This window comes from Ovis aries, chromosome 11, assembly GCF_016772045.2.
Source record: "Ovis aries strain OAR_USU_Benz2616 breed Rambouillet chromosome 11, ARS-UI_Ramb_v3.0, whole genome shotgun sequence".
NCBI lineage: Eukaryota > Metazoa > Chordata > Mammalia > Artiodactyla > Bovidae > Ovis > Ovis aries.
In genome coordinates this window covers 5,159,411-5,180,692 of record NC_056064.1, presented here as the reverse complement: position 1 = coordinate 5,180,692, position 21,282 = coordinate 5,159,411, and the positions used below count along the sequence as shown (strand labels likewise).

The window sequence follows — 21,282 nt, the reverse complement described above, 5'->3', positions numbered from 1 at the left end:
TCTTGGAAAAAAATCAAGGTTTTTTGCAGGACTTTTGTATGTATGCAAAAATCAACAAAGTGTGTGTATATGCTTAACAATCTTTCTGTAATTACACTGTTAGTTTTATGGTCAAAAGTATGTAGTATACGCTGCCTTCTTCAGCAAAATCCATCACATCATTTCAAGTTTAGTAGAACTAGTTGGTGTCGATGTGCTAAACTCCCATCTCATTTTCTTTTTCATTCACTTTGGTTTTCCCTGCCAGACACAGGAAACAGTGAAAGAGCTTTTGAAAGCAGTAATTCACTTTACAATGTATTCTGTAAACACTCACTGAACATCACTGTGCCATGTCCAATGAGAGGGATGAAGAATAACATATGGACCCTTAAGGGACTCAGAGTCTGTAGCAGAGACACATGCCTCCCTTTCGTGCCAAAATTAATTGCAAACACAGTGTGATAGAGGATTTAGTAAGAGGTTTGCAGTGATGGGGGGTGATATAGGATTTTACAGCACGTCTCCACTCAGCTAACCCTCTCAGCCTCCGGGTTCTATGTGAAAACACCCTCCTGCCACAAGGACAAGTAAAAAACAACAGGCTGAGCCACCTTTCTGTCTTCCCAACCCCCCAGCTCTCCCTAAAGTGCTCTCCTATCTGGGATGCTGGGTGGGACAGCTGCGGTGAGAGACTAGTTGGCTTAAATGAGAGCTTGTTACCACGTTCAGAGGAAACACAAAAGAGCACATAGGGTCAGCTTTGAAGCCTCAGAAACCCAGCTCGCTAGGCAGAAATAAATTAGTGGATGACTGTAGTGTCCCAATGGGTACCTGGACAAGCAGGTCAGCAACTCCTCTGGTGGTGGAAGTTCTTTCTTCAATGCCCTCGAGTGGCAAGAGGGGCTGGACAGGTGTGAACAAATGCAGAGGTGGTGCCTGCTAGTGGTGGGAGGGACGGAGCACGTCAGCATCTTCAGAGAAGAGCTGGGCCAAGTGGTGTCTAAAGAAGGAGGAATCTGCTGAGCAAACGAGGCGGGAGTTCCCTATACAGTCTGTCTACATGACTGTGGGGCCTGAGAAATGAGGCTGGAGAAAAAGAGGAAGGGCAGATAATGGAAGGTGCTGAGGACTGAAGACCAGCAAGGGAGCAACAGAGTCAAATGTGTGTTTCAGAAAGAGAATTCGGACCGAAATGCAGTGGAGAGGTTGATGCAGACAGGTGTGGTAGAGAGGGAGAAAGACATATTGTCTCCGTGGCCATTATCCAGGTAATAAAGAGGAAAGCCAAACTAATCGGCAGTGTTGGCATGGATCAAAGAAAGGAGAACATATTAACACACATTAATATGTACAGTACACGTCTTTTTCTTTACCTGAAAGTCACCAAGCAAGTCAGCTCTTACCTGAGAGTGAGGAGGCAGACAGGCCAGCTCAGTGGAGTTACTCAGTTGTTGTTCAGTTGCTCAGTCGTGTTTGACTCTTTGCAACACTATGGACTGCAGCTCACCAGGCTTCCCTGTCCTTCACCATCTCTGGAACTTGCTCAAACTCATGCTCATTGAGTTGGTGATGCCATCCAACCATCTCATCCTCTGTCATCCCCTTCTCCTTCCTTCAATCTTTCCCAGCATCAGGATCTTTCCCAATGAATATTCAGGATTAATTTCCTTTAGGATGGACTGGTTTGATCTCCTTGCAGTCCGAGGGACTCTCAAGAGTCTTCTCCAGCATCACAGTTCAAAAGCTTTAATTCTTTGGTGCTCAGCTTTCTTTATACTCCAACTCTCACATCCATACATGACTACAGGAAAAACCATAGCTTTGACTAGACGGACCTTTGTCGGCAAAGTAATGTCTCGCTTTTTACTGTGCTGTCTAGGTTGGTCATAGCTTTTCTTCCAAGGAACAAGAGTCTTTTAATTTCATGGCTGCAGTCATCATCTGCAGTGATTTTGGAGTGCAAAAAAATAAAGTCTGTCACTGTTTCCATTGTTTCTCCAACTATTTGCCATGAAGTGACGGGACTGGATGCCATGATCTTTGTTTTTTGAATGCTGAGTTTTAAGCCAGTTTTTTTACTCTCCTCTTTCACTTTCATCTAGAGGCTCTTTAGTTCCTCTTCACTTTTTGCCAAAAGGGTAGTGTCATCTGAGGTTACTGATATTTCTCCCAGCAATTTCGATACCAGTTTGTGCTTCATCCAGCCTGGCATTTTGCATGATGTACTCTGCAGATAAGCTAAATAAGCAGGATGACAATATATAGCCTTGAAGTACTCCTTTCCCAGTTCGGAACCTGTCTGATGTTCCATGTCCAGTTCTAACTGTTGACCTGCATACAGGTTTTTCAGGAGGCAGGTGAGATGGCCTCGTATTCCCATCTCTTGAAGAATTTTCCAGTTTGTCGTGATCCACACAGTCAAAGGTTTTAGAATAGTCAATGAACCAGATGTTCTTCTGGAACTCTCTTTCTTTTTCTATGATCTGGCAGATTTTGGCAATGTGATCTCTGGTTCCTCTGTCTTTTCTAAATCCAGCTTGAACATCTAGAAGTTCTTGGTTCAGGTACTGCTGAAGCCTGGCTAGGAATATGTTGAGCATTACTTTGCTAGCCTGAGATGAGTGCAATTTGTGGTAGTTTGAATATTCTTTGGCATTGCCTTTCTTTGGGATTGGAATGAAAAACTGATCTTTTCCAGTCCTATGGCCACGGGTGAGTTTTCCAGATTTGCTCCATATTGTGTGCAGCTGATGTTGAAGCTGAAGCTCCAATACTTTGGCCACCTGATGCGAACTGACTCAGTGGAAAAGACCCTGATGCTGGGAAAGATTGAGGGCGGGAGGAGAAGGGGACGACAGAGGATGAGATGGTTGGATGGCATCACTGACTCAATGGACATGAGTTCGAGTAAGCTCCAGAGTTTGTGATGGACAGGGAGGCCTGGCGTGCTGCAGTCCATGGGGTGCAGAGTTGGACATGACTGAGTGACTGAACTGAACTGAATGCAGCACTTTAACAGCATCATCTTTTAAGATTTGAAAGAGCTCAGCTGGAATTCCATCACCTACATTAGCTTTGTTTGTAGTGATGCTTCCTAAGGCCCACTTGACTTCTTCGCACTCCAGGAGTCTGGCTCTCTGTGAGTGATCATACCATCGTGGTTATCTAGAGGTTTTCCTCTGGAGGAAGGGAACATTACGAGCAGGGTATAAGTGATCTCAACCAATACTATTCTCAGCCACCTTGTAGTTCCCTCCATTCTTCAGTCATTGCTAAACTCTGAGAGACTTACTTAAGTGCCAGGGCACTCTGGGTTTGGATGGTGTGATGTCATTGTCCAAATTGGATTTCACTGAGAGGCTTCAAAGGAAAAAAAAAATCCTCATTAACTGGATGAAATGGAAAAAAAAAATCTTTTAGGTCTGGTGGGGGCGTGGGAGGGTCTTCCTATTTCTGTGATCCTTTGGGGTTCATGGAAATCCATTTGGTCTTTCAGTTTGAATCACACTGGGCTGGAGGAAGCTCATTGATGTTGTCCAAGGCTCTATCTGCCTGTACACAGCTTGCAATTACTTCCATCCTGGGGCACAACGAGGAATGGGTTTCCTCTGCTCAACACTAACATATATCACCAGGTTTTACTGTTCCCAGGAAGGTGGTCCAGGAGGTGGGGCCCAGCCCATTTCTCTGAGCCCCTCCAACAGTTTTGTTATTTGTCCTCTCCCACAGCCAGGAGAATTATAACCTAGAGTGGGAGTAGGAAAACCTTACTCTTTTGCATCACACATGCTTTCAAATCTTTGTTCTAAATCATGAATCCTTTCCAGTTCCCTAAGGAGTCAGACTTTTGAAACTCAAAAGAGCAAGCGTTCCTCTGCTTTCTGATGTCACATACCTTTCTCGAGGCAATGACATTAAATGGCCTAGAAATTCAGCTATGGAATAAATAAGGGGAATAAAGAAAATAAATGGAAAAAGCTTTGGTTAATTTCAGTTGAATGTTCTTTGCATAAAATATAAATCACATAAGAGTTAGACTAGATCTGTTTTGAATTGAATTCTAGGACTTTGCAGTGTTTGGCATCTGTAGCATTAAGTAATTGTGTAAGTGAGTAAATGAATACAAGGGCATGAGAGTTAAAGTGCGAAATAAGTCTTACTTATGGACAGCTCATTACACATTCAATTTGGCAAGGATGCATTGAACACCTACTGTGTTCAGGCACTGTGTTAGCCCCTCCTCCATGGTGCTAGACCTTTCCTACAATGGTGAATGAGGCAGATAAATCCCTGCCACCATGGAACACACTCTCATTCTTATTCTCTTTATTAAGAAAGATAATAAACAAATATATCATTACAAATTGATAAATAATGTAAAAGAAATAAACAGGGTAAAATGACAGAAAATATTTTGGTGATGGGGGAACAGGAATGAGGAGGGATCAGAACTATTCATCTGATTGCACTGTCCCTCAGACCACCCCTGTACCCTGACAATGAAATTCAAACAAAATTAACAAAAGAAGTATTAGTTAAATGTAAGAAGTCATATGAAGAAAGCAAACACAGAATTGCATTCAATATTCACATAATCATCATGCAGGTCCAATGGTATTATATGTGGTTAGCTGTGGTTAAAACATCTTGGGATTTTATTTCTAAAGTTAATTTTCATGGGTGTATTCTACTTAAAGTTCTTTTCATCCTCTCAAAATTTATATGCTATGTAAGTTGTTTTCATTAGTTTAGTTCCCCTTGTTCTGTATATTGTAAAATTCAAGTGTGTTGACTTTTGAAAGAGTTGTATTTTATTTAGCAAAGAAAATAAAATGTCCATTTACCCCAGAAAAAGGATAATATTTTCTAATTTTGCAAACGCTTTATGAAAGTATCATTTGACTCCTTATTTTTATAGCTGCTTAGCATTTATTATTGGAGAGGCCCTTCATACAGTATGATCCTTTCATTTCTAGTCAAGGGGTGTTAATATTATTTTGGAATTATTCAAATTTGAGAGTGATAAAGGGCCTCTCTTCAGGGATTCTTACTAACCAGATCCCTAACTTCTTACTCCTTTAAGGAAAAATAAAATGTTTCTGAGAAAAAAGGGAGGAAAGGGAAAAGGTTTCAGACTATGAGCTTCTTGATTTGGGAATCAGAACTATCCAGTGTGGGGTCTTCAAGCCCTTGCGTCTTGTCTGGTATCTCGCAGGTGGCTCAGGAAGTGGCTATTGAGTTGAATGGTTTCCGGACCATCAGAGGATGACTATTCCCTCACAGACAGGGAAACCAGGGCTCAAAGTGCGTTTGTATTGTGCTTTGCACTTTACCAAGGCCTCTCACCCAAGTTAGCTCATTTAAAAGTTGGTCCTCACCATCATTATACATAAAGTAGGAAAGGCCAATACTTGCAAGTAAAAAGATGACAGTGATGATGTGCTTGACATACAGTGAATTGGTCACTGCTAGACTCCCCCCACACAAAGCGAGTCAGTCAGCCTCTGCTGCCAAGGGACAGCTAAAACCCAGTGATGGAGAAATTCAGGTCCTTATACAATGATGGAAAGAAGATTACTTTTCTAAGGACAAAAACAATCAGAAATGTTATTGGCAATCTTTGGACTAAAAAAAGTGTCCTATAACACATAGAAGAAAAGCTCTCACACATTAGTGCTGGCAGTCCTTTTTTAACACAGGAAAACTTGTGTATATCAAAATTAAAGTGAACATGACTTTGATGTAGTGATTTACTTTTAAAAATTAATTAATTTTTGGCTGTGCTGGGTCTTTGTTGCTGTACATGGTCTCCCTAGTTGCGGCAAGGGGGGACAACTCTTCGTTGTGGTGTGGGGCTTCTCACTGCGGTGGTTTCTCTTGCTGGGGAGCATGGGCTCAATAAAGGCGGTGTGCGGGCTTAGTGGCCCTGAGGCATGCGGAATCTTCTCGGACCTGGGATTGAACTCGTGTCCCCTGCGCTGGCAGACTGCTAACTACTGGGCCACCAGGAAAGTCTGCGACTTACTTTTAAGGGTGTATTCTCACTATAGACATACCGGCACAAGAGTGCACAGATATATGAGGAAAAGGATTTAATGAATATGAGAATGTTCACTGGGGCATTGTTAGTAACAGAATTAAAATACTTTTATGTACTGTATGTCAATTAGATTTCAAAAAAATTGGAGAAAAAAACAATCATGGAGGACATAACACATGCATAAATTCTAAGGACAAGGAGAATGAAAAACAGCCCCCCCCAGAACTCACAAACTATCAAAAGAGAACAATAAATAAATCCTGTACAATACAATAAACACTAGCATAAAATCAAACACAAGGACAATAAGGATCATAAAGGAAAATCGACTATACTTCAATAAAATTAAAAAAATTTAAAAAAATGGAGCATAAAGGAAATTTTTAACCTGGCTCAGAGGGAAGGGGGGGTTGGTTCATGGACAGAGTAGATTGTATTTTATAGTACATATGACCTTTTAATAAATTCTGATGTCTATAATGTCTTGAAATGATAAAATTAAGAGCAATTATATTATCTAGATCAGTACAGTATCAGAATACAACTTAAATTAACCTAAGAGTTCATCAATAGATTGTTGGCTACAGAAATTAGGAGTTATCTGGGTAGTGATATTTTATAGAGTCATTTGAAATATAACATTAATCTGTGTAGGTATCACTGTGAAAATAACTACACTATATTAATTCAAAGATACTTAACAGTATAACTTCCTTTTAGTAAAAATACCCATCGAAGTATTAGTGATGGCTACCTAGAGAAAGTGAGATTTTTTTAACTTCATTCAATTCCCTACTACTTGATTTTTTAAAAATGGAAATAGATTATTTTAAAAATTAAAATTAAAGAAAAGCTATTCAATTCTGACTACCTGGAAGCTTTCCACGTTTTAACCAGCAATAAGTAGACCCCAGGAGTGGTTGGCCATTGCCCTACTGCCCCCCAGTGCCTAGTACCGTGCTTGGCATGGTGGTGGTGCTTGGTCAATAAGCCAGGTCACTCTTTAGTAAAGTGAGGTGGAAGCACATAACAACATTGGGCTTTTTTAATCCTAAAATCTGAGTCAGTCAGTCAAAGGAGAAGAATTTGAAAGATGGGCTATATAAATGTCAACTCACTCCACATTAACTGGGGGGGGGCTCTACCTGTGTTGAGTAAGGATTCTTAATGAGTCCCTGCCTTATGTTTCTTTGGGCGTCTCCTGGGGCATTTCTCTGTTGGTTTAGAGGTCACAGAAGCATATGGAGGAATGCTCAGGTCCAGGCAGAGAAGCCTGAACCTCCTCAGCAATGGTCTCATAATAAGGAGTTCAGACTGACGGAACTCTTCCTGGAACATAGCTTCCATTTCCTCCTGGGGAATTCTGTCCTGATGGATCCTAACTACCAGAAAGCTCCTTATCGAACTGAGCTGGCATCTGTTTCTTTGTAAAATTGACCCGTGGATCCCAGCTCTGCCCTCCAGTGTCACATACAATGGTTCTTAGTGGTGCAGTGGTTCCAGAACAGGCCCTGGGAAACCTGCCTTGAGACCCAGCTTCCACTCTTGGGTGCTGTGTGGACCTTGAAGCAAAGACTAGCAATTCTCTCTAATTGCAAACTTCTTTACAAAATGGGGATGATCAGAGATAGTTTCTACCTCATGGGGCTGTTTTAAGAAGATAATGAAATAATATTTGCAAATTGCCATCACAAACATATGGCAATATGCTCAATAAGTAATATTAACTTTTATTTTTAGATATTATTTATTTTTTGGCTGTGTCCTGTGTGCCGTGTGGGATCTTAGTTCCCTGACCAGGGATCAAACCTATGCCCTCTAAAGTGGGAGCTCACAGTCTTAACCACTGGACTGCCAGGGAAGTCCCTGATATTACAATTTTTATAGGCCTTTTCCATTAGGTGTTCAATTAGGAGTCAGTGAGGAAAGTGCCACCAAATAGCAAAGTCAACATATGAGGCCTCCGCCAGTGAAATGTGCCCTGAGAACCTTGATGCCAAGTGATTTGAGCGGCCCCTGTGTTTTCCGCACTAGAAACTAATTAGAAAAACATTCCCAAGAAGGGGAGGGACATTTCATACCATTAATTCGGCAACAACAAATACTCTGTACTTTCACGATTATAGATACTAACATATAAAAGTAACTTGGGGTGTTTGAGAACCTCACTCATCTCTAGGGGATGTAAGGAGAGAGCTCCCTCAGGGCCTTCTCTCAAAACATGTCTCCCTGCAGCTTCCCGATATTCAAAGAGCTGTCAGAGGAAACTCAGGTCATTCTGCAGGAAACTCTGCAGCCATTCTGAAACTTTTCTCAGGGCTAATGACTACCTATCACCCTGGATTTGACTTATGTTATCATTCAAGACAGAATTATAAACCCTACATATATTCAGGGATGTGTGAGCACATGTACACATGTATTTATAGCATAGGTCTATGTAACATACCATATGAAGAGTAGCAGACTCGGAGACTCAGGATCTAGGTCTAAGTTTGACTTACTGTGTGAACTCTGAAGATCTCAGTTTACTCATCTACAAAATGGTTATAATCGATAATTCTGACAGTATATCTCCTAAGGAGTTTTAGGTTTGCTATTTTAATTGAGCTCCAAGCCTCCATCTTTTAAGTAAGACAGTAATATTAAAAAAAAAAATCCATTACAAGTATTGAGATTCTACATAAGAACTCATTTGAAAAATGAGTCTTTTTCATCAAAAGATGTTTAATGATTCTTGCTGACTTTCCTCCTAAGTATTACCTAACAATATTAACAACATTGGGTAAGGATAAGTCCCTTTTTATTATTCAGTTGGTACTTAATGCCCAGAGCATTTAAAATGACTTCCTCCCAACTCCATTCCTTCCCCTACCCTCATTTCCCAGCTCCAGGTTTAAATCACTAAACGGAGAGAAAATCTTTAGCACTGCAAGTCAATGGCTCATTCCTTCCAGAAACTCTCCTTACAATAAAATGAAAATGAGATCAAAAGCATAATCAGTCTGGAGGCCGATAGATGTCTCTTTCGACACAGATTCTGGATGCCCCTCTATTCTCTGTTCATTGGCCCCTCTCAAACCCCTTCTCCGGCAAGCATAACCCAAGCTGGGCAAATCCCTGATGGGAGCCAGTCATTTGACTTTAGAAAAATGTGAGCTGTTGAAAAGAAGCCCTTTGTAACAGCATCACAAAGCCCTGCCTCTGCCAGTTGAGGGTGTGGGGGAAAGGCTTATAAAGAAGTGTGGACCCATTAAACGTGGGAGCTAGGTTTAAATGCAGACACGCCCCCTGAGTCTCTGTGGCTCCTGGGCTGCGCAGCGGTGAAGCTCAGCTGTATCAACAGAGCCCCACGGCCCCGCGTGTCGGGTGACCTGCCTCTGCAGGGACAGCGGAGTGTGGGGCAAAGGGGCCTGGGTGTGGAACTGGAAGACAATGGTGTGAGCCTCAGCTCCAGGAGAGGGGCTTTGTTTCTCTGAATATTATTTTCCTAACTATAAAGTACCCACTGGAGCTGCCTCACAAGCACATTGTATGCTTTACATAAGACAGGCTCTGAAAAGCATTTTGTAAATTAGAAAGCAACATCAAGATATAAGCTGTATCCAGTGGCTTGTGAGACAGTTGTCTAAATGCGATCCATAAGAACTCCCCAAAGCTTGCTTAAAGCTTCCTATGCTATGCGTATAAAAGATTAGTGAGTTATCAAATAAACAAAGTGTTTCACTATGTTCACATAATTTTTCAGTCTTAATTATAAAACCCACTGTCTGATATTCCATAAAGAACCAAATACAAAATTACAAAGATCTAATTACATATGAAAAATTATACATATTATAAAATCTAATTACATATGATTAAAAAATAGGGCTCGATTATTCTTAAAGAACTACTATAGCGGCAATCAATTTTGCAAATGTATACAGTTATAGCCAAAAGTTTTACAAAAACAGCTTAAATCCAGAGTCTCCATTTCACAGCTTCACTAACTAGTGTGTGTTTTACTCCTCGTTTAGATTTTGTATCTCGGAGTTATCTGCAGAGATGGAGCCGCTGGAAGACCATGGGGCACAGCTTCCCACGGAAAATCATCAGTTCCTCTGGTCGGGAGGTTCTCTGGAACAATCCTCTTCATTCTCCTCTGAGCAGGGCAAGTTTAGCGCGCTCATCACGGGGTGCATCCAGGACGTAGTCTGTGTTACGTGACTTGGGAAGAGGAACAAGGAGAGACACAATCACGACTGGAGAGACTACCCTTCTAGCCACTACGCAAGCGGTGGTCCTGGTGACACTGCCTCCACCCTACTGCAGTCCCCTGAATTACGAAGCAGTTGGAACAGGATCCAGTAGTTTTTAAAAGTCTTTAGATACGTTTTCTCGGTTCAACGAAACCCATTTCTTTATTTTTGGTAAAACAAAACCAACAATAATAAAACAAGGCAGGAGAACGCATTACCTTCAGCTGCTCACTCTTCCTCACCCATCGGCAAGTCCTGTGACTGTCATGCTGCAACATTTCTGGAATCTTTTCCTTCTTTTCCAACGCTATAGACTAGGGTCACTGAAACAGCTTGTTTCTCTGCCTCTGTTCTGGTTTTTTAATTCATTCCCCACTCTAGCCAAGAGATCTTTCTAAATGACAAACCATACACTGTTGCTCACCTGTTAAAAATTCAGTGCCAATTAATGCTTTCTGGATTAAATACACACTCCACAGTATGAAACACCTTGCTTTTTACCTGCCTCCTCACTTTCTTCTCTGCTACAATTCTCCTCCTTCCCATCTGGTTTATCCAGCTAACTCTAATTCTAAAGAATCAAACACCCCTCAAGATTCCTCCAATCTGTGCCAATGGCCTTATCGCTCACACAATATTACAAGGGACTATTCCTAGTCCTTCTCACTGCATGTGAGGGCAGGAACTGGGTTTCCCAACTTTGAATCTATGGTACCTAACATATTTTCATGACAAATAACTAGGCATTTCAGGGAAGAACACAAGCAGAGGTAAGGAAGAGTGTACAAAGACACGGTGCATTTTCAGGGGGTGCTCAAACATCACTGCATGTGCCCCTACTGAGGGATGGTGTTTCTCAGAACTCGTATCCAATCCCAGCCTTCAGCTGGATGTCTCGCCTAAATCCACCTCTACCTGACCAGCTCCTTGGTCCTGGAGAGATGGCTTTGGAACAGGCTGACTGGCTCCTTCTCCTGAGATCCTCATTCGAGCCTGGTTTACCCTGCTGCACCACCCATCCTGGGTCCACTTCCTGTGTCCCATCCTACCCAGACTCAACCTCAGAGCAGCATCATGTCTTAGACCAAGTGAGCCCGACGGCTGGCCCTTATGAAGATCAATAAGACTGTGGATCTGAAAGAATCTCCTACTTCCTAAAATATCACAGAATAACATTTCCAAAGTGTCTAACAAGGCTTTTTAAGTACACATTTTATGTATAGACCTTCTCCATCTTCAGCTGCAAAGAATATAATCAATCTGATTTCAGTATTGGCCATCTGGTGATGTCCATGTATAGAGTCATCTCTTACGTTGTTGGAAGAGGATGTTGGCTATGACCAGTGTAAAGCTCTATACAGTCAGCAAAAGCTCTATACATTCAGTAAGCTCTATATAGTCTATAGAGAAGACTGTATACAGTCAGCAAAAATAAGAAGCTCTATACAGTCAGCAAAAACAAGACCTGGAGCTGACTGTATCTCAGATCATGAACTTATTATTGCAAAATTCAGACTTAAATTGAAGAAAGTCGGGAAAACGACTAGGCCATTCAGGTATGAGCAAATCAAATCCCTTATGATTATACAGTGGAAGTGACAAATAGATTCAAGGGACTTAAATCTGATAGACAGAGTGCCTGAAGAACTATAGACAGAGGTTCATAACACTGTACAGGTGGCGGTGATCAAAACTATCCCAAAGAAGAAATCCAAAAAGGCAAAATGGTTGTTTGAGGAGGCCTTACAAATACCTGAGAAAAGAAGAGAAGCAAAAGACAAAGGAGAAAATGGAAGATACATCCATCTGAATGCAGAGTGCCAAAGAATAGCAAGGAGAGATAAAAAACCTTCCTCAGTGATCAGTGCAAGGAAATAGAGGAAAACAATAAAATGGGAAAGACTAGAGATCTCTTCAAGAAAATTACAGATACCAGGGGAATATTTCATGCAAAAATGGGCTCAATAAAGGACAGAAATGGTATGGACCTAACAGAAGCAGAAGATATTAAGAAGAGGGGGCAAGAATACACAGAAGAACTGTACAAAAAAGATCTTCATGACCCAGATAACCACGATGGTGTGATCACTCACCTAGAGCCAGACATCCTGGAGTGAGAAGTCAAGTGGGTCTTAGGAAGCATCACTACGAACAAAGCTAGTGGAGGTGATGGCATTCCAGTTGAGCTATTTCAAATCCTGAAAGACGGTGCTGCCAAAGTGCTGCGCTCAATATGACAGCAGATTTGGAAAACTCAGCAGCGGCCACAAGACTGGAAAACGTCAGTTTTCATTCCAATCCCAAAGACAGGCAATGCCAAAGAATGCTCAAACTATTGCACAATTGTACTCATCTCACATGCTAGCAAAGTAATGCTCAACATTCTCCAAGCCAGGCTTCAACAGTACAGAACCGAGAACTTCTAGCTGTTCAAGTTGGATTTAGAAAAGGCAGAGGAACCAGAGATCCAATTGCCAAAATCTGCTGGATCATAGAAAAAGCAAAAGAGTTCAGATAAACATCTACTTCTGCTTCACTGACTATACTAAAGCCTTTGTGTAAATCACAACAAACTGTGGAAAATTCTTCAAGAGATGGACTACCAGAACACCTTACCTGCCTCCTGAGAAATCTGTATGCAGGTCAGGAAGCAACAGTTAGAACTGTACTTGGAACAACAGACTGGTTCCAAATAGGAAAAGGAGTCCGTGAAGGCTGTATATTGTCACCCTGCTTATTTAACTTCTATGCAGAGAGCATCATGAGAAACGCTGGGCTGGAAGAAGCACAAGCTGGAATCAAGACTGCAGAGTGAAATATTAATAACCTCAGATACGCAAATGCCACCACCCTTATGGCAGAAAGCAAACAGGCACTAAAGGGCCTCTTGATGAAAGTGAAAGAGGAGAGTGAGAAAGTGGGCTTAAAGCTCAACACTCAGAAAACTAAGATCATGGCATCCAGTCCTGTCAGTTTGTGGCAAACAGATGGGGAAACAATGGAAACAGTGACAGACTTTATTTTCTTGGGCTCCAAAATCACTGCAGATGGTGACTGCAGCCATGAAATTAAAAGATGTTTGCTCCTTGGAAGAAAAGCTATGGCCAACCTAGACAGCATATTAAAAAGCAGAGACATTACTTTGCTGACAATTGTCTGTCTAGTCAAATCTATGGTTTTCCCAGTAGTCATGTATGGATGTGAGGGTTGGACCTGAAAGAAAGCTGAGCACTGAAGAATTAATGCTTTCAAACTGTGGTGCTGGAGAAGACTTGAGAGTCCCTTGGACTGCAAGGAGGTCAGAAGGGGATGACAGAGGATGAGATGGCTGGATGGCATCACCAAGTTGATGGACATGAGTTTCAGCAAGTTCTGGGAGTGGGTGATGGCCAGGGAGGCCTGGCGTGCTGTAGTCCATGGGGTCGCAAAGAGTTGGGCACGACTGAGCGACTGAAGAGTTGTAATAATACTTAACCTACCGTGGCCTGTTAGCACACACGGGACAAGTGTGCCATTGAGCACAGTTTGGGCTTGACTGCAAACAGGCACTTACTACACTGGCTGTTGATGACAATAACTGAAATGATGGACTTAATACCAATGGTCAGGCTCACTGCCATTACTGGATTTGTTTTGTTTTCAATCCGTTACTCTAAATTCCATCCATATCCCCCAATACAAACTGTTCAGCTCCTCTGTTTAGATATTGAAAATGCAGCTCTCTATGCAAGATCACTTATAGTTTCATGATAGACTAAAAGTACTTAAACTGTTTAAGAATAAGGTGGAAGTGGCAAGCAAGGCCAGATATTTTCATAGTTCTAAAACCTCAGAGTGTGGCTAAGTGACACAAAGAAATATTATTCTCTTGACAAGAATCCATATTACTGTGAACTCTTTAAAATGGTTTAGCACAGTTTCTTATTATGGAGGCTAAACCTACAAAGCATGTGATTTTGCACAGGTTAACTTCATTTCGAGGGTTTTTTAAAGCTGGAAAGCTGCCTAAATTGAAAGTGATTTTAAGGAATTACCAGTGAGTGTTAACACAGAGGGCTAGAATACTACTGCAAGGGGAAATGAGGATACACCATCCTGTGCAAAGTACCCGTTTAAAGCTGAAAGGAAAGTTTGATGGGATAGTTTTGCTAATTTTAATATCTTAGTGTATTTACTTTACTCTTTATCAGCACATTTGTAATAGGTTAGTCCAAAGATGAGACTTAATAAATTATTGTGAATCTTTCCTCCCCTACAATGCCTCCTAACTGGGGAGGCTGGAAAGGAAGAGAACCAGGCACAGTTACCCAAGGGGTGAGTGCCGGTGCAGGCTTTCTTAGATGACTTAAAAATACAGTATACTAATGCATATATATGGAATTTAGAAAGATGGTAACGATAACCCTGTATGCGAGACAGCAAAAGAGACACAGATGTATAGAACAGTCTTTGGACTCTGTGGGAGAGCGAGAGGGTGGGATGGTTTGGGAGAATGGCACTGAAACATGTATATTATCATATGTGAGACAAATCGCCAGTCCAGGTTCGATGTATGATACAGGGTGCTCAGGGCTGGTGCACTGGGATGACCCAGAGGGATGGTACGGGGAGGGAGGTGGGAGGGGGGTTCAGGATGGGTAACATGTGTACACCCGTGGTGGATTAATGTTGATGTATGGCAAAACCAATATAATATTGTAACGTAATTAACCTCCAATTAAAATAAATAAATTTATATTAAAAAACAAATTCTCATGCTTGAAATATTATTGCTGCCCATATATGGACATTCCACTGAATTGATAACATAAAATAAGCAAAAGTAAAATGTTCAAGAAGATGTGGTTATAGACTCTGAACAATCAGTATTAGGAAGGTCCACAGCCAGAAGGTCATCCTTGACAGTAAGCTGCATTAGGCATTTTATAGCAACAAATCAATATCTGATCTTTCTCCAAATACAAAATAATGCCATAAAACATTGATTCTCTAATGCTCACAATATACTTCTCTTCACAACTGGAAAACACATCCTTAGCACCAAACATGCAAACACAAGAGAAAAAATAAAACTGAAGCCAAGAGGGTTAGTTTCTATGCTTCAAGTACATATCTCACACCTGGCTTTTTTGTGAAACCACCCAGAACCAATGCTTCTAAAATGCAAAACGTGCCTGGCAAAAAGTAAGTATTCAATAAAGATCATGGTTGTTGTTTGTTTGTTTCTTCTGCCTTTTAAAAAGTTTTTTTAATAATTAGGGCTTTCTGAATACTGTAAGAAAAACTTGGAATTCTTCCTGTGATGCTGGAATGGGGCCATCTGTGTGTGTACCATTCAATTTTACGTCCTAGTGAGCATGGTGACTGAAGAGCTTTGACATAATCAGTATGATGAGATAATCCCAGATTTACAGGCTAGGCGAACATTCTATATTAGAAATATTTCCTCTCTGATTTGTGTGCTTGGTAATTCAACTGAGAAGAGAGAGAATAAATCAGCCCTGTTGACTCTGTTTAATTAATAAAGACTCCATAGTTCACAAAGTGAGATGCTGCTATTTACTGTGAAAAACTGAGAGGTCTGGAAAATAAATGAGGCTGACTATGAAACACAAAAATCTTCCATTTGAACATGCAGTACCTCTGGCAACTCTTCCTGCATAGAGTGTATCTGACCTGATTTGGGGAGCAATCAACAGCAGTTCAGATATATCTGAAAATCTAAAAAGCCTCATACTACTTGCCTCTGAATGACTGCCAAGTCTACTGTTGAAAACAATAATATCTGAGCCAGGAAGATGACAGTGTTGTATGTTTCCTTTGTAATATTAGTAATTTGAAAGACATATTTTAGAGCTTATTAAAAAAACCCCAAGAGAACATGCTTTATTTACTGGCAAAGAAATATAAGTGAATTATTTAACTCCCATTATAATTACCCTCCTTATGTTTCTTACCTCCTAGCATGCAAAATGCTTTCTTTCAAAATAAAAATTTAGGACAGCTTATTAAAAGTGGTTTAAAGATAAAAAAGTGCACTAGTTTTGTAGAAATTCATTTTTATAATAGTCTGTGATGATGAAAGAGGTTCTTTTGTTAATCTTTCATTGTAAATGATACTACTTATATGTCATTGTGAGTTTAACACGATCACATGCATTATTTTATCTATTTAAGATAAACCTGAAGAATAATAAGTCAAAGTAATTATGATTTTTTATGAAGGGCCGAGTAATATTATGTATACAATATTTGTATGAATCAGAAAATAAAAAATAAGTATGTTAATCTAAAATGTTTCTGGCACCAGTATCTTGGAATCACTGAAAACTTTTAAGAGCTGGCCATAAACTGTAAGTAGTAATGAAAAATTTAAGAAGTTAATAAAAAATATTCCCAATTGAAAACAAATCAAAAGGCAGGAACAAAAAGTGAACCATGTCAATAAACACATAAAAAAGTCACCGAACCTTGGTGATGCAGCATGTAATCTTGTCAGACACTGTTTATGAGAATGACTACATATTAGGAATAGAAAGTATCCATTCTAAAACATGTTTAAGAGAAAATTGCAAGCAGTTTGTTCCCACTGATACACAGTATAGAGAGTTCCCTCTTACATCATTTTGGAAATATACCCCTAAAATCAAAATGAATATTTCTCAGTAATGAACTCTGTAAACATCACAGAATACTTTGAGAATTTTGCAAGTAGGCATTTGGAAATCCGGTGAGGCTCTGATCAAATATTATCAGGATCCCAAATCTCTATGGTTCTGAAGACAAGTTTTATTTCTATTCTATATTTATGGCATTCTCTATAAAAAATACATAAGATATATTTTAAAATAAAAAAATCCAATTAATTGAAAGATCTTTAGGCCTATGTATTACATTACATACGAGAATCGAAAGCTACACTAATATATTACTTATGCATAGTATTTGAAAAAATTACTATGCCACCAGACTTACAAAAAATGAATATTGAAAAGCCCTGAAAAAGTATTAAAAGTATGAATTATATTTTTTCAAGTAATACACACAGGCTTAGATTGCTGCCAATTATCGTATAGCCGAAAACATCCCAAGTCTAAAGCTGATCCAATGAACTTTTCAGAGAGAGAAGCTGTTTAATGGTCTCAGATGACAGCTTTGGGCAACTCTCAAAAACTGACGCAGCTTTTGATGGTGATAGGATAAAAGATTTCAGAAGCCCTCTAAGAACATGTCCAACTGACACTGGCACCTAGACACTGAACTACTAGATACTAATAAGCGATTCTGTAGACTGTTAGAGCTGGTGTATTTGCACGCTCTAACGTGCCCTTTGGCGGTGTCCCCTACGTTCACGTTCTCCGCCCCACACTGTAGAGTTGTCACCAGGAGGCAGCTCCCAGACAGAGACTACATTTCTCACCTCCCCCTACATCCTTATGTGAGCTAGTGTGACTCTGAAGGACTACAAGAGAGTATTTCAAGATGAGGCCATGACTATTACTTTCCCAGTAAATATATGTACAAATTTTTATAAGCCAAACAGCTTGTCTTTCTAAAATACAAAATACAGGCAATAAATACATATTTTCAAGCTACTCCACATATGTCAGTAATTAAAAGACTTTTTCAGACTATAGATTAATGGAAACTAAATTTAATTAGAAGTAAGTCTGCAAGACCATTGCCAAAGTTTCCATATTAAATTATGACTCATGAGTAGAAGTAGATGAAACATAGAAGTTACTTTAATTTTTAATGTTATTATAATAAAATGGTAAGAATTATAATACAAGTTGTAAGGCTTTCATTTAACTTATCCAATAAAATAAGTTTAATAAAATTCTGACTGTATTTTTAAATTATGAAATTTCAAATCTTAAAAAAAAAACTAAAATTATTTGAAATATATAGTTTCAACTAATTTTATACTAACCCTAATATTATTTTTCTATCAAAGTTAAGCTGACTACACTAAAAAATAAAGCTATAAATACACATATTATGTTAGAGAAGAACAGCATTACAAAACTGGAAACTTTGAGGGGTCCCATATGAGACCATCTCTAAACTCTTGAGGTATTTTATCAGTGTTATGGAATCCATAATCCTAAGTGCAAAAGGTACTTGAGAGTGAGTGCTATAAAACAGAAATCTGCAATTATAGTGAAAAGTTATGGGATAAAAATCAAATATGCCTCCAGCCATTACCGTTTTCTCATGAACTTTACATACTGATGGTTTCTAATGGTACCACCTTGGCTTTGTGAATAAACAGGCTTAACTGTTTTTTAGAATCTTGTTTTATGCTTATATTTTATAAATATTATAGATACTGATTTATATATTTACATATTTATATTTTATATATGGGCTTCCCAGGTGGTGCTAGTGGTAAAGAACCTGCCTGGCAATGCAGGAGACATGAGTCATGGGTTTGATCCCTGGGTCAGGAAGATCCCCTGGAGGAGGGCATGGCAACCCACTTCAGTATTCTTGCCTGGAGAATCCCATGGACAGAGGAGCCAGGTGGGATATATATTTATATTGTAAAGGAGAGATAGTTACATTTATTATCCTCACTTTAGATATGAAGAAGCTAAAATATATGAGAGGTGAAATACATTATCCCAGGTAATAAAACTAGTAAATGTTAGAGCCAGCATCTGGATCCAAATCTGACTCCTGAGAATTTTACCACTTGGTTATATTCCTTTCTGAGGCTCTATTGTATGGGTTGGTTTCAACAACAATATATATGGAGGCTCTGGGATGGATTAAATGACATCACTTGGAAAGAGCTTTTTAGCTTTACAAGATGCAATGTATTGACTGATTGGAGAAGGAAATGGCAACCCACTCCAGGATTCTTGTCTGGAGAATTCCATGGACAGAAGAGCTTGATGGGCTACAGTCCATGGGGTCACGACTTGAGTGTACTTCATATGACTGATTAATTCAGTGATCACAGACTATATCTCTAAAGCATTTTAAAAGCATTTATCACAAAATTCATAAAAACTTCATTCAGTATAAATAAAAATTATGTGTGATGCCTGCTTCCCAAGCAGACTTAAACTTTTCACATCATGTGGCAACTAAAGGAACTGAAGCTGAGAGAGTCCCAGTGCCCTGCCACACAGTAGTAGAGCAGACCATGCAGACCTGGTCTGAAATCGTGTACTGCCCAGACAGCAGGGGATGACGACAGAGGATGAGACGGCTGGATGGCATCACTCACTCAATGGACATGAGTTTGAGCAAGGTCCAGGAGATGGTGAAGGACAGGGAAGCCCGGCATGCTGCAGTCCATGGGGCCACAAAGAGTTGGACGTGACTGAGTGACTGAAAAACAGGCACTCACTGGATTACTTGTATGTCCCAGGGAAACTTACTTAAACTTTAAGTCTCAGTTTCCCAATCTAGAAAACATAAGAACTGTCTTAACAGTGTTAATACATATAGAGAAAACATATAAATTCCCTAGTTTCATGCCTGACACATAATAGGTCCATCATAAGCATCACTCTCGCCCCTCCACTTTTGACTTTCTGCATTAGTTTTCTCTTGGTGCAGTAACACATGGCCTCAAACACAGTGCTTAAAAAAATGCTAACTTACTGACTAATGGTTCTGTAGCTCAGAAGTCCAACATGGTTCTTACCGAGCTCAAGTCAAGGTGTTGGCAAGGCTAAATTTCTTTCTGGAGGCTTTAGGACAGAATTCATCTCCTTTCCTTTCTAGCATTTAAAGGCCACCCACATTCCATGACCTGCAGCTTCCATCTTCAAAGTCAGCCACACAGTATATCTCTGGTTGTCATATCTTTTCCTTTGACTCATTCCTTTGGCCTCTCTTTTCTACTGTTGAGGACTCACGTGGTTAGTTTGGTCACACATGGAAAATCCAGGATAACCTCCTTATTTTAAAGTCAGCTGATTAGCAAGCTTAATTCCACCTACAGCTTTAAGGCCCCTTTGCCGTGGAACCTGATATACTCAAAAATTCTGGGGATTAGCTCATTAATATTACTGGGGAGCTGTTATTCCACTTACCACATCCCGGTGCCCCATCAGCTACTTCTCTCACTGAAGACTGCGTCTTGAGAGAAGGGGCACTGGGTATGTATCAATTCTTGCAATTTGCATGAAACTCAGCAAATACACAGCAAGAAAGATTATATGCTATACTGTGTTGGAGATTATTGGCTGAAGAAAAAGGAACTAGAGATCTCTGGAAAGTAATTTAAGGGAGAAGCAACTGTTATGGAATGTATTGGGTCCTCCGCTCCTCCCAGCTCTATGTTGCAGCCCTAAACCCTAATGCGGGTCTGTTGGAGAATGTGGCCTTTGTGGAGATGATTAAGATTAAGTGAGATCATGGGGGTGAGACCCTGATCCAGTGAGATTAGTGTCCTCATAAGAAAAGGAAGACACTCTAGACCTTTCTTTCCATGCACAGAGAAGAGGGCACAGCGAGAAGGCAGTTGTCTACACCCAGAAGAGGGTCCTCGCAAGATGTGAATCCCGACGGCATCTTGATCTTGGCCTTCTAGCCTCCAGAACTGTGAGAAAAAAGTTCTGACCCAGTTTAAGCCACCCAGACTGTGCAGTGACCAAATTTGGAAGGGAAAGTGACAAAAAAGTTAGTATTTATTGAGCAACTTAAATAAAGGGTCTTGGAGGCAGAGAAGATTTCACATTCGGCTAAGTGAAAGTATTTAATATAACCCTACAAATACCATAAATAATATAAAACAAATAAGGCTCATTCACTAATCAAGATATTCATGGTTAAATCAATACTGAATGAGAAAAGCAACTTGTAAGATGATAGATACAAAAAAATATGTAGGGTAAACTGTCCCTCTTGTACATTTAAAATACATTCATATGTCCTCTGCACATAAAAAGTATTAAAAATATTTTAAGAATATATCTTAAATTCATAATAGCAATTGTCCCCAGGGATGGGATAAGACAGAGAACGGAGAACAAAGGGGATTTCAGTTTGATCTAAAAT

At 40.0% G+C, this 21,282-nt stretch overlaps 1 protein-coding gene across 6 annotated transcripts in view; it reads right to left on the bottom strand.

Moving 5' to 3' along the window:
* Positions 1 to 4,293: 4,293 nt before the first annotated feature.
* Positions 4,294 to 21,282, bottom strand: part of STXBP4 (syntaxin binding protein 4) — a 231,357-nt gene continuing 214,368 nt past the window's right edge. For all 6 annotated transcript variants that reach the window (XM_042255232.2, XM_060395091.1, XM_042255231.2 and 3 more), the window contains one exon: positions 4,294 to 10,231. In XM_042255232.2, coding sequence (XP_042111166.1) covers positions 10,117 to 10,231 — 115 coding nt within the window. In that variant the 3' untranslated portion in view covers positions 4,294 to 10,116. The remainder of the gene's footprint in view (positions 10,232 to 21,282) is intronic.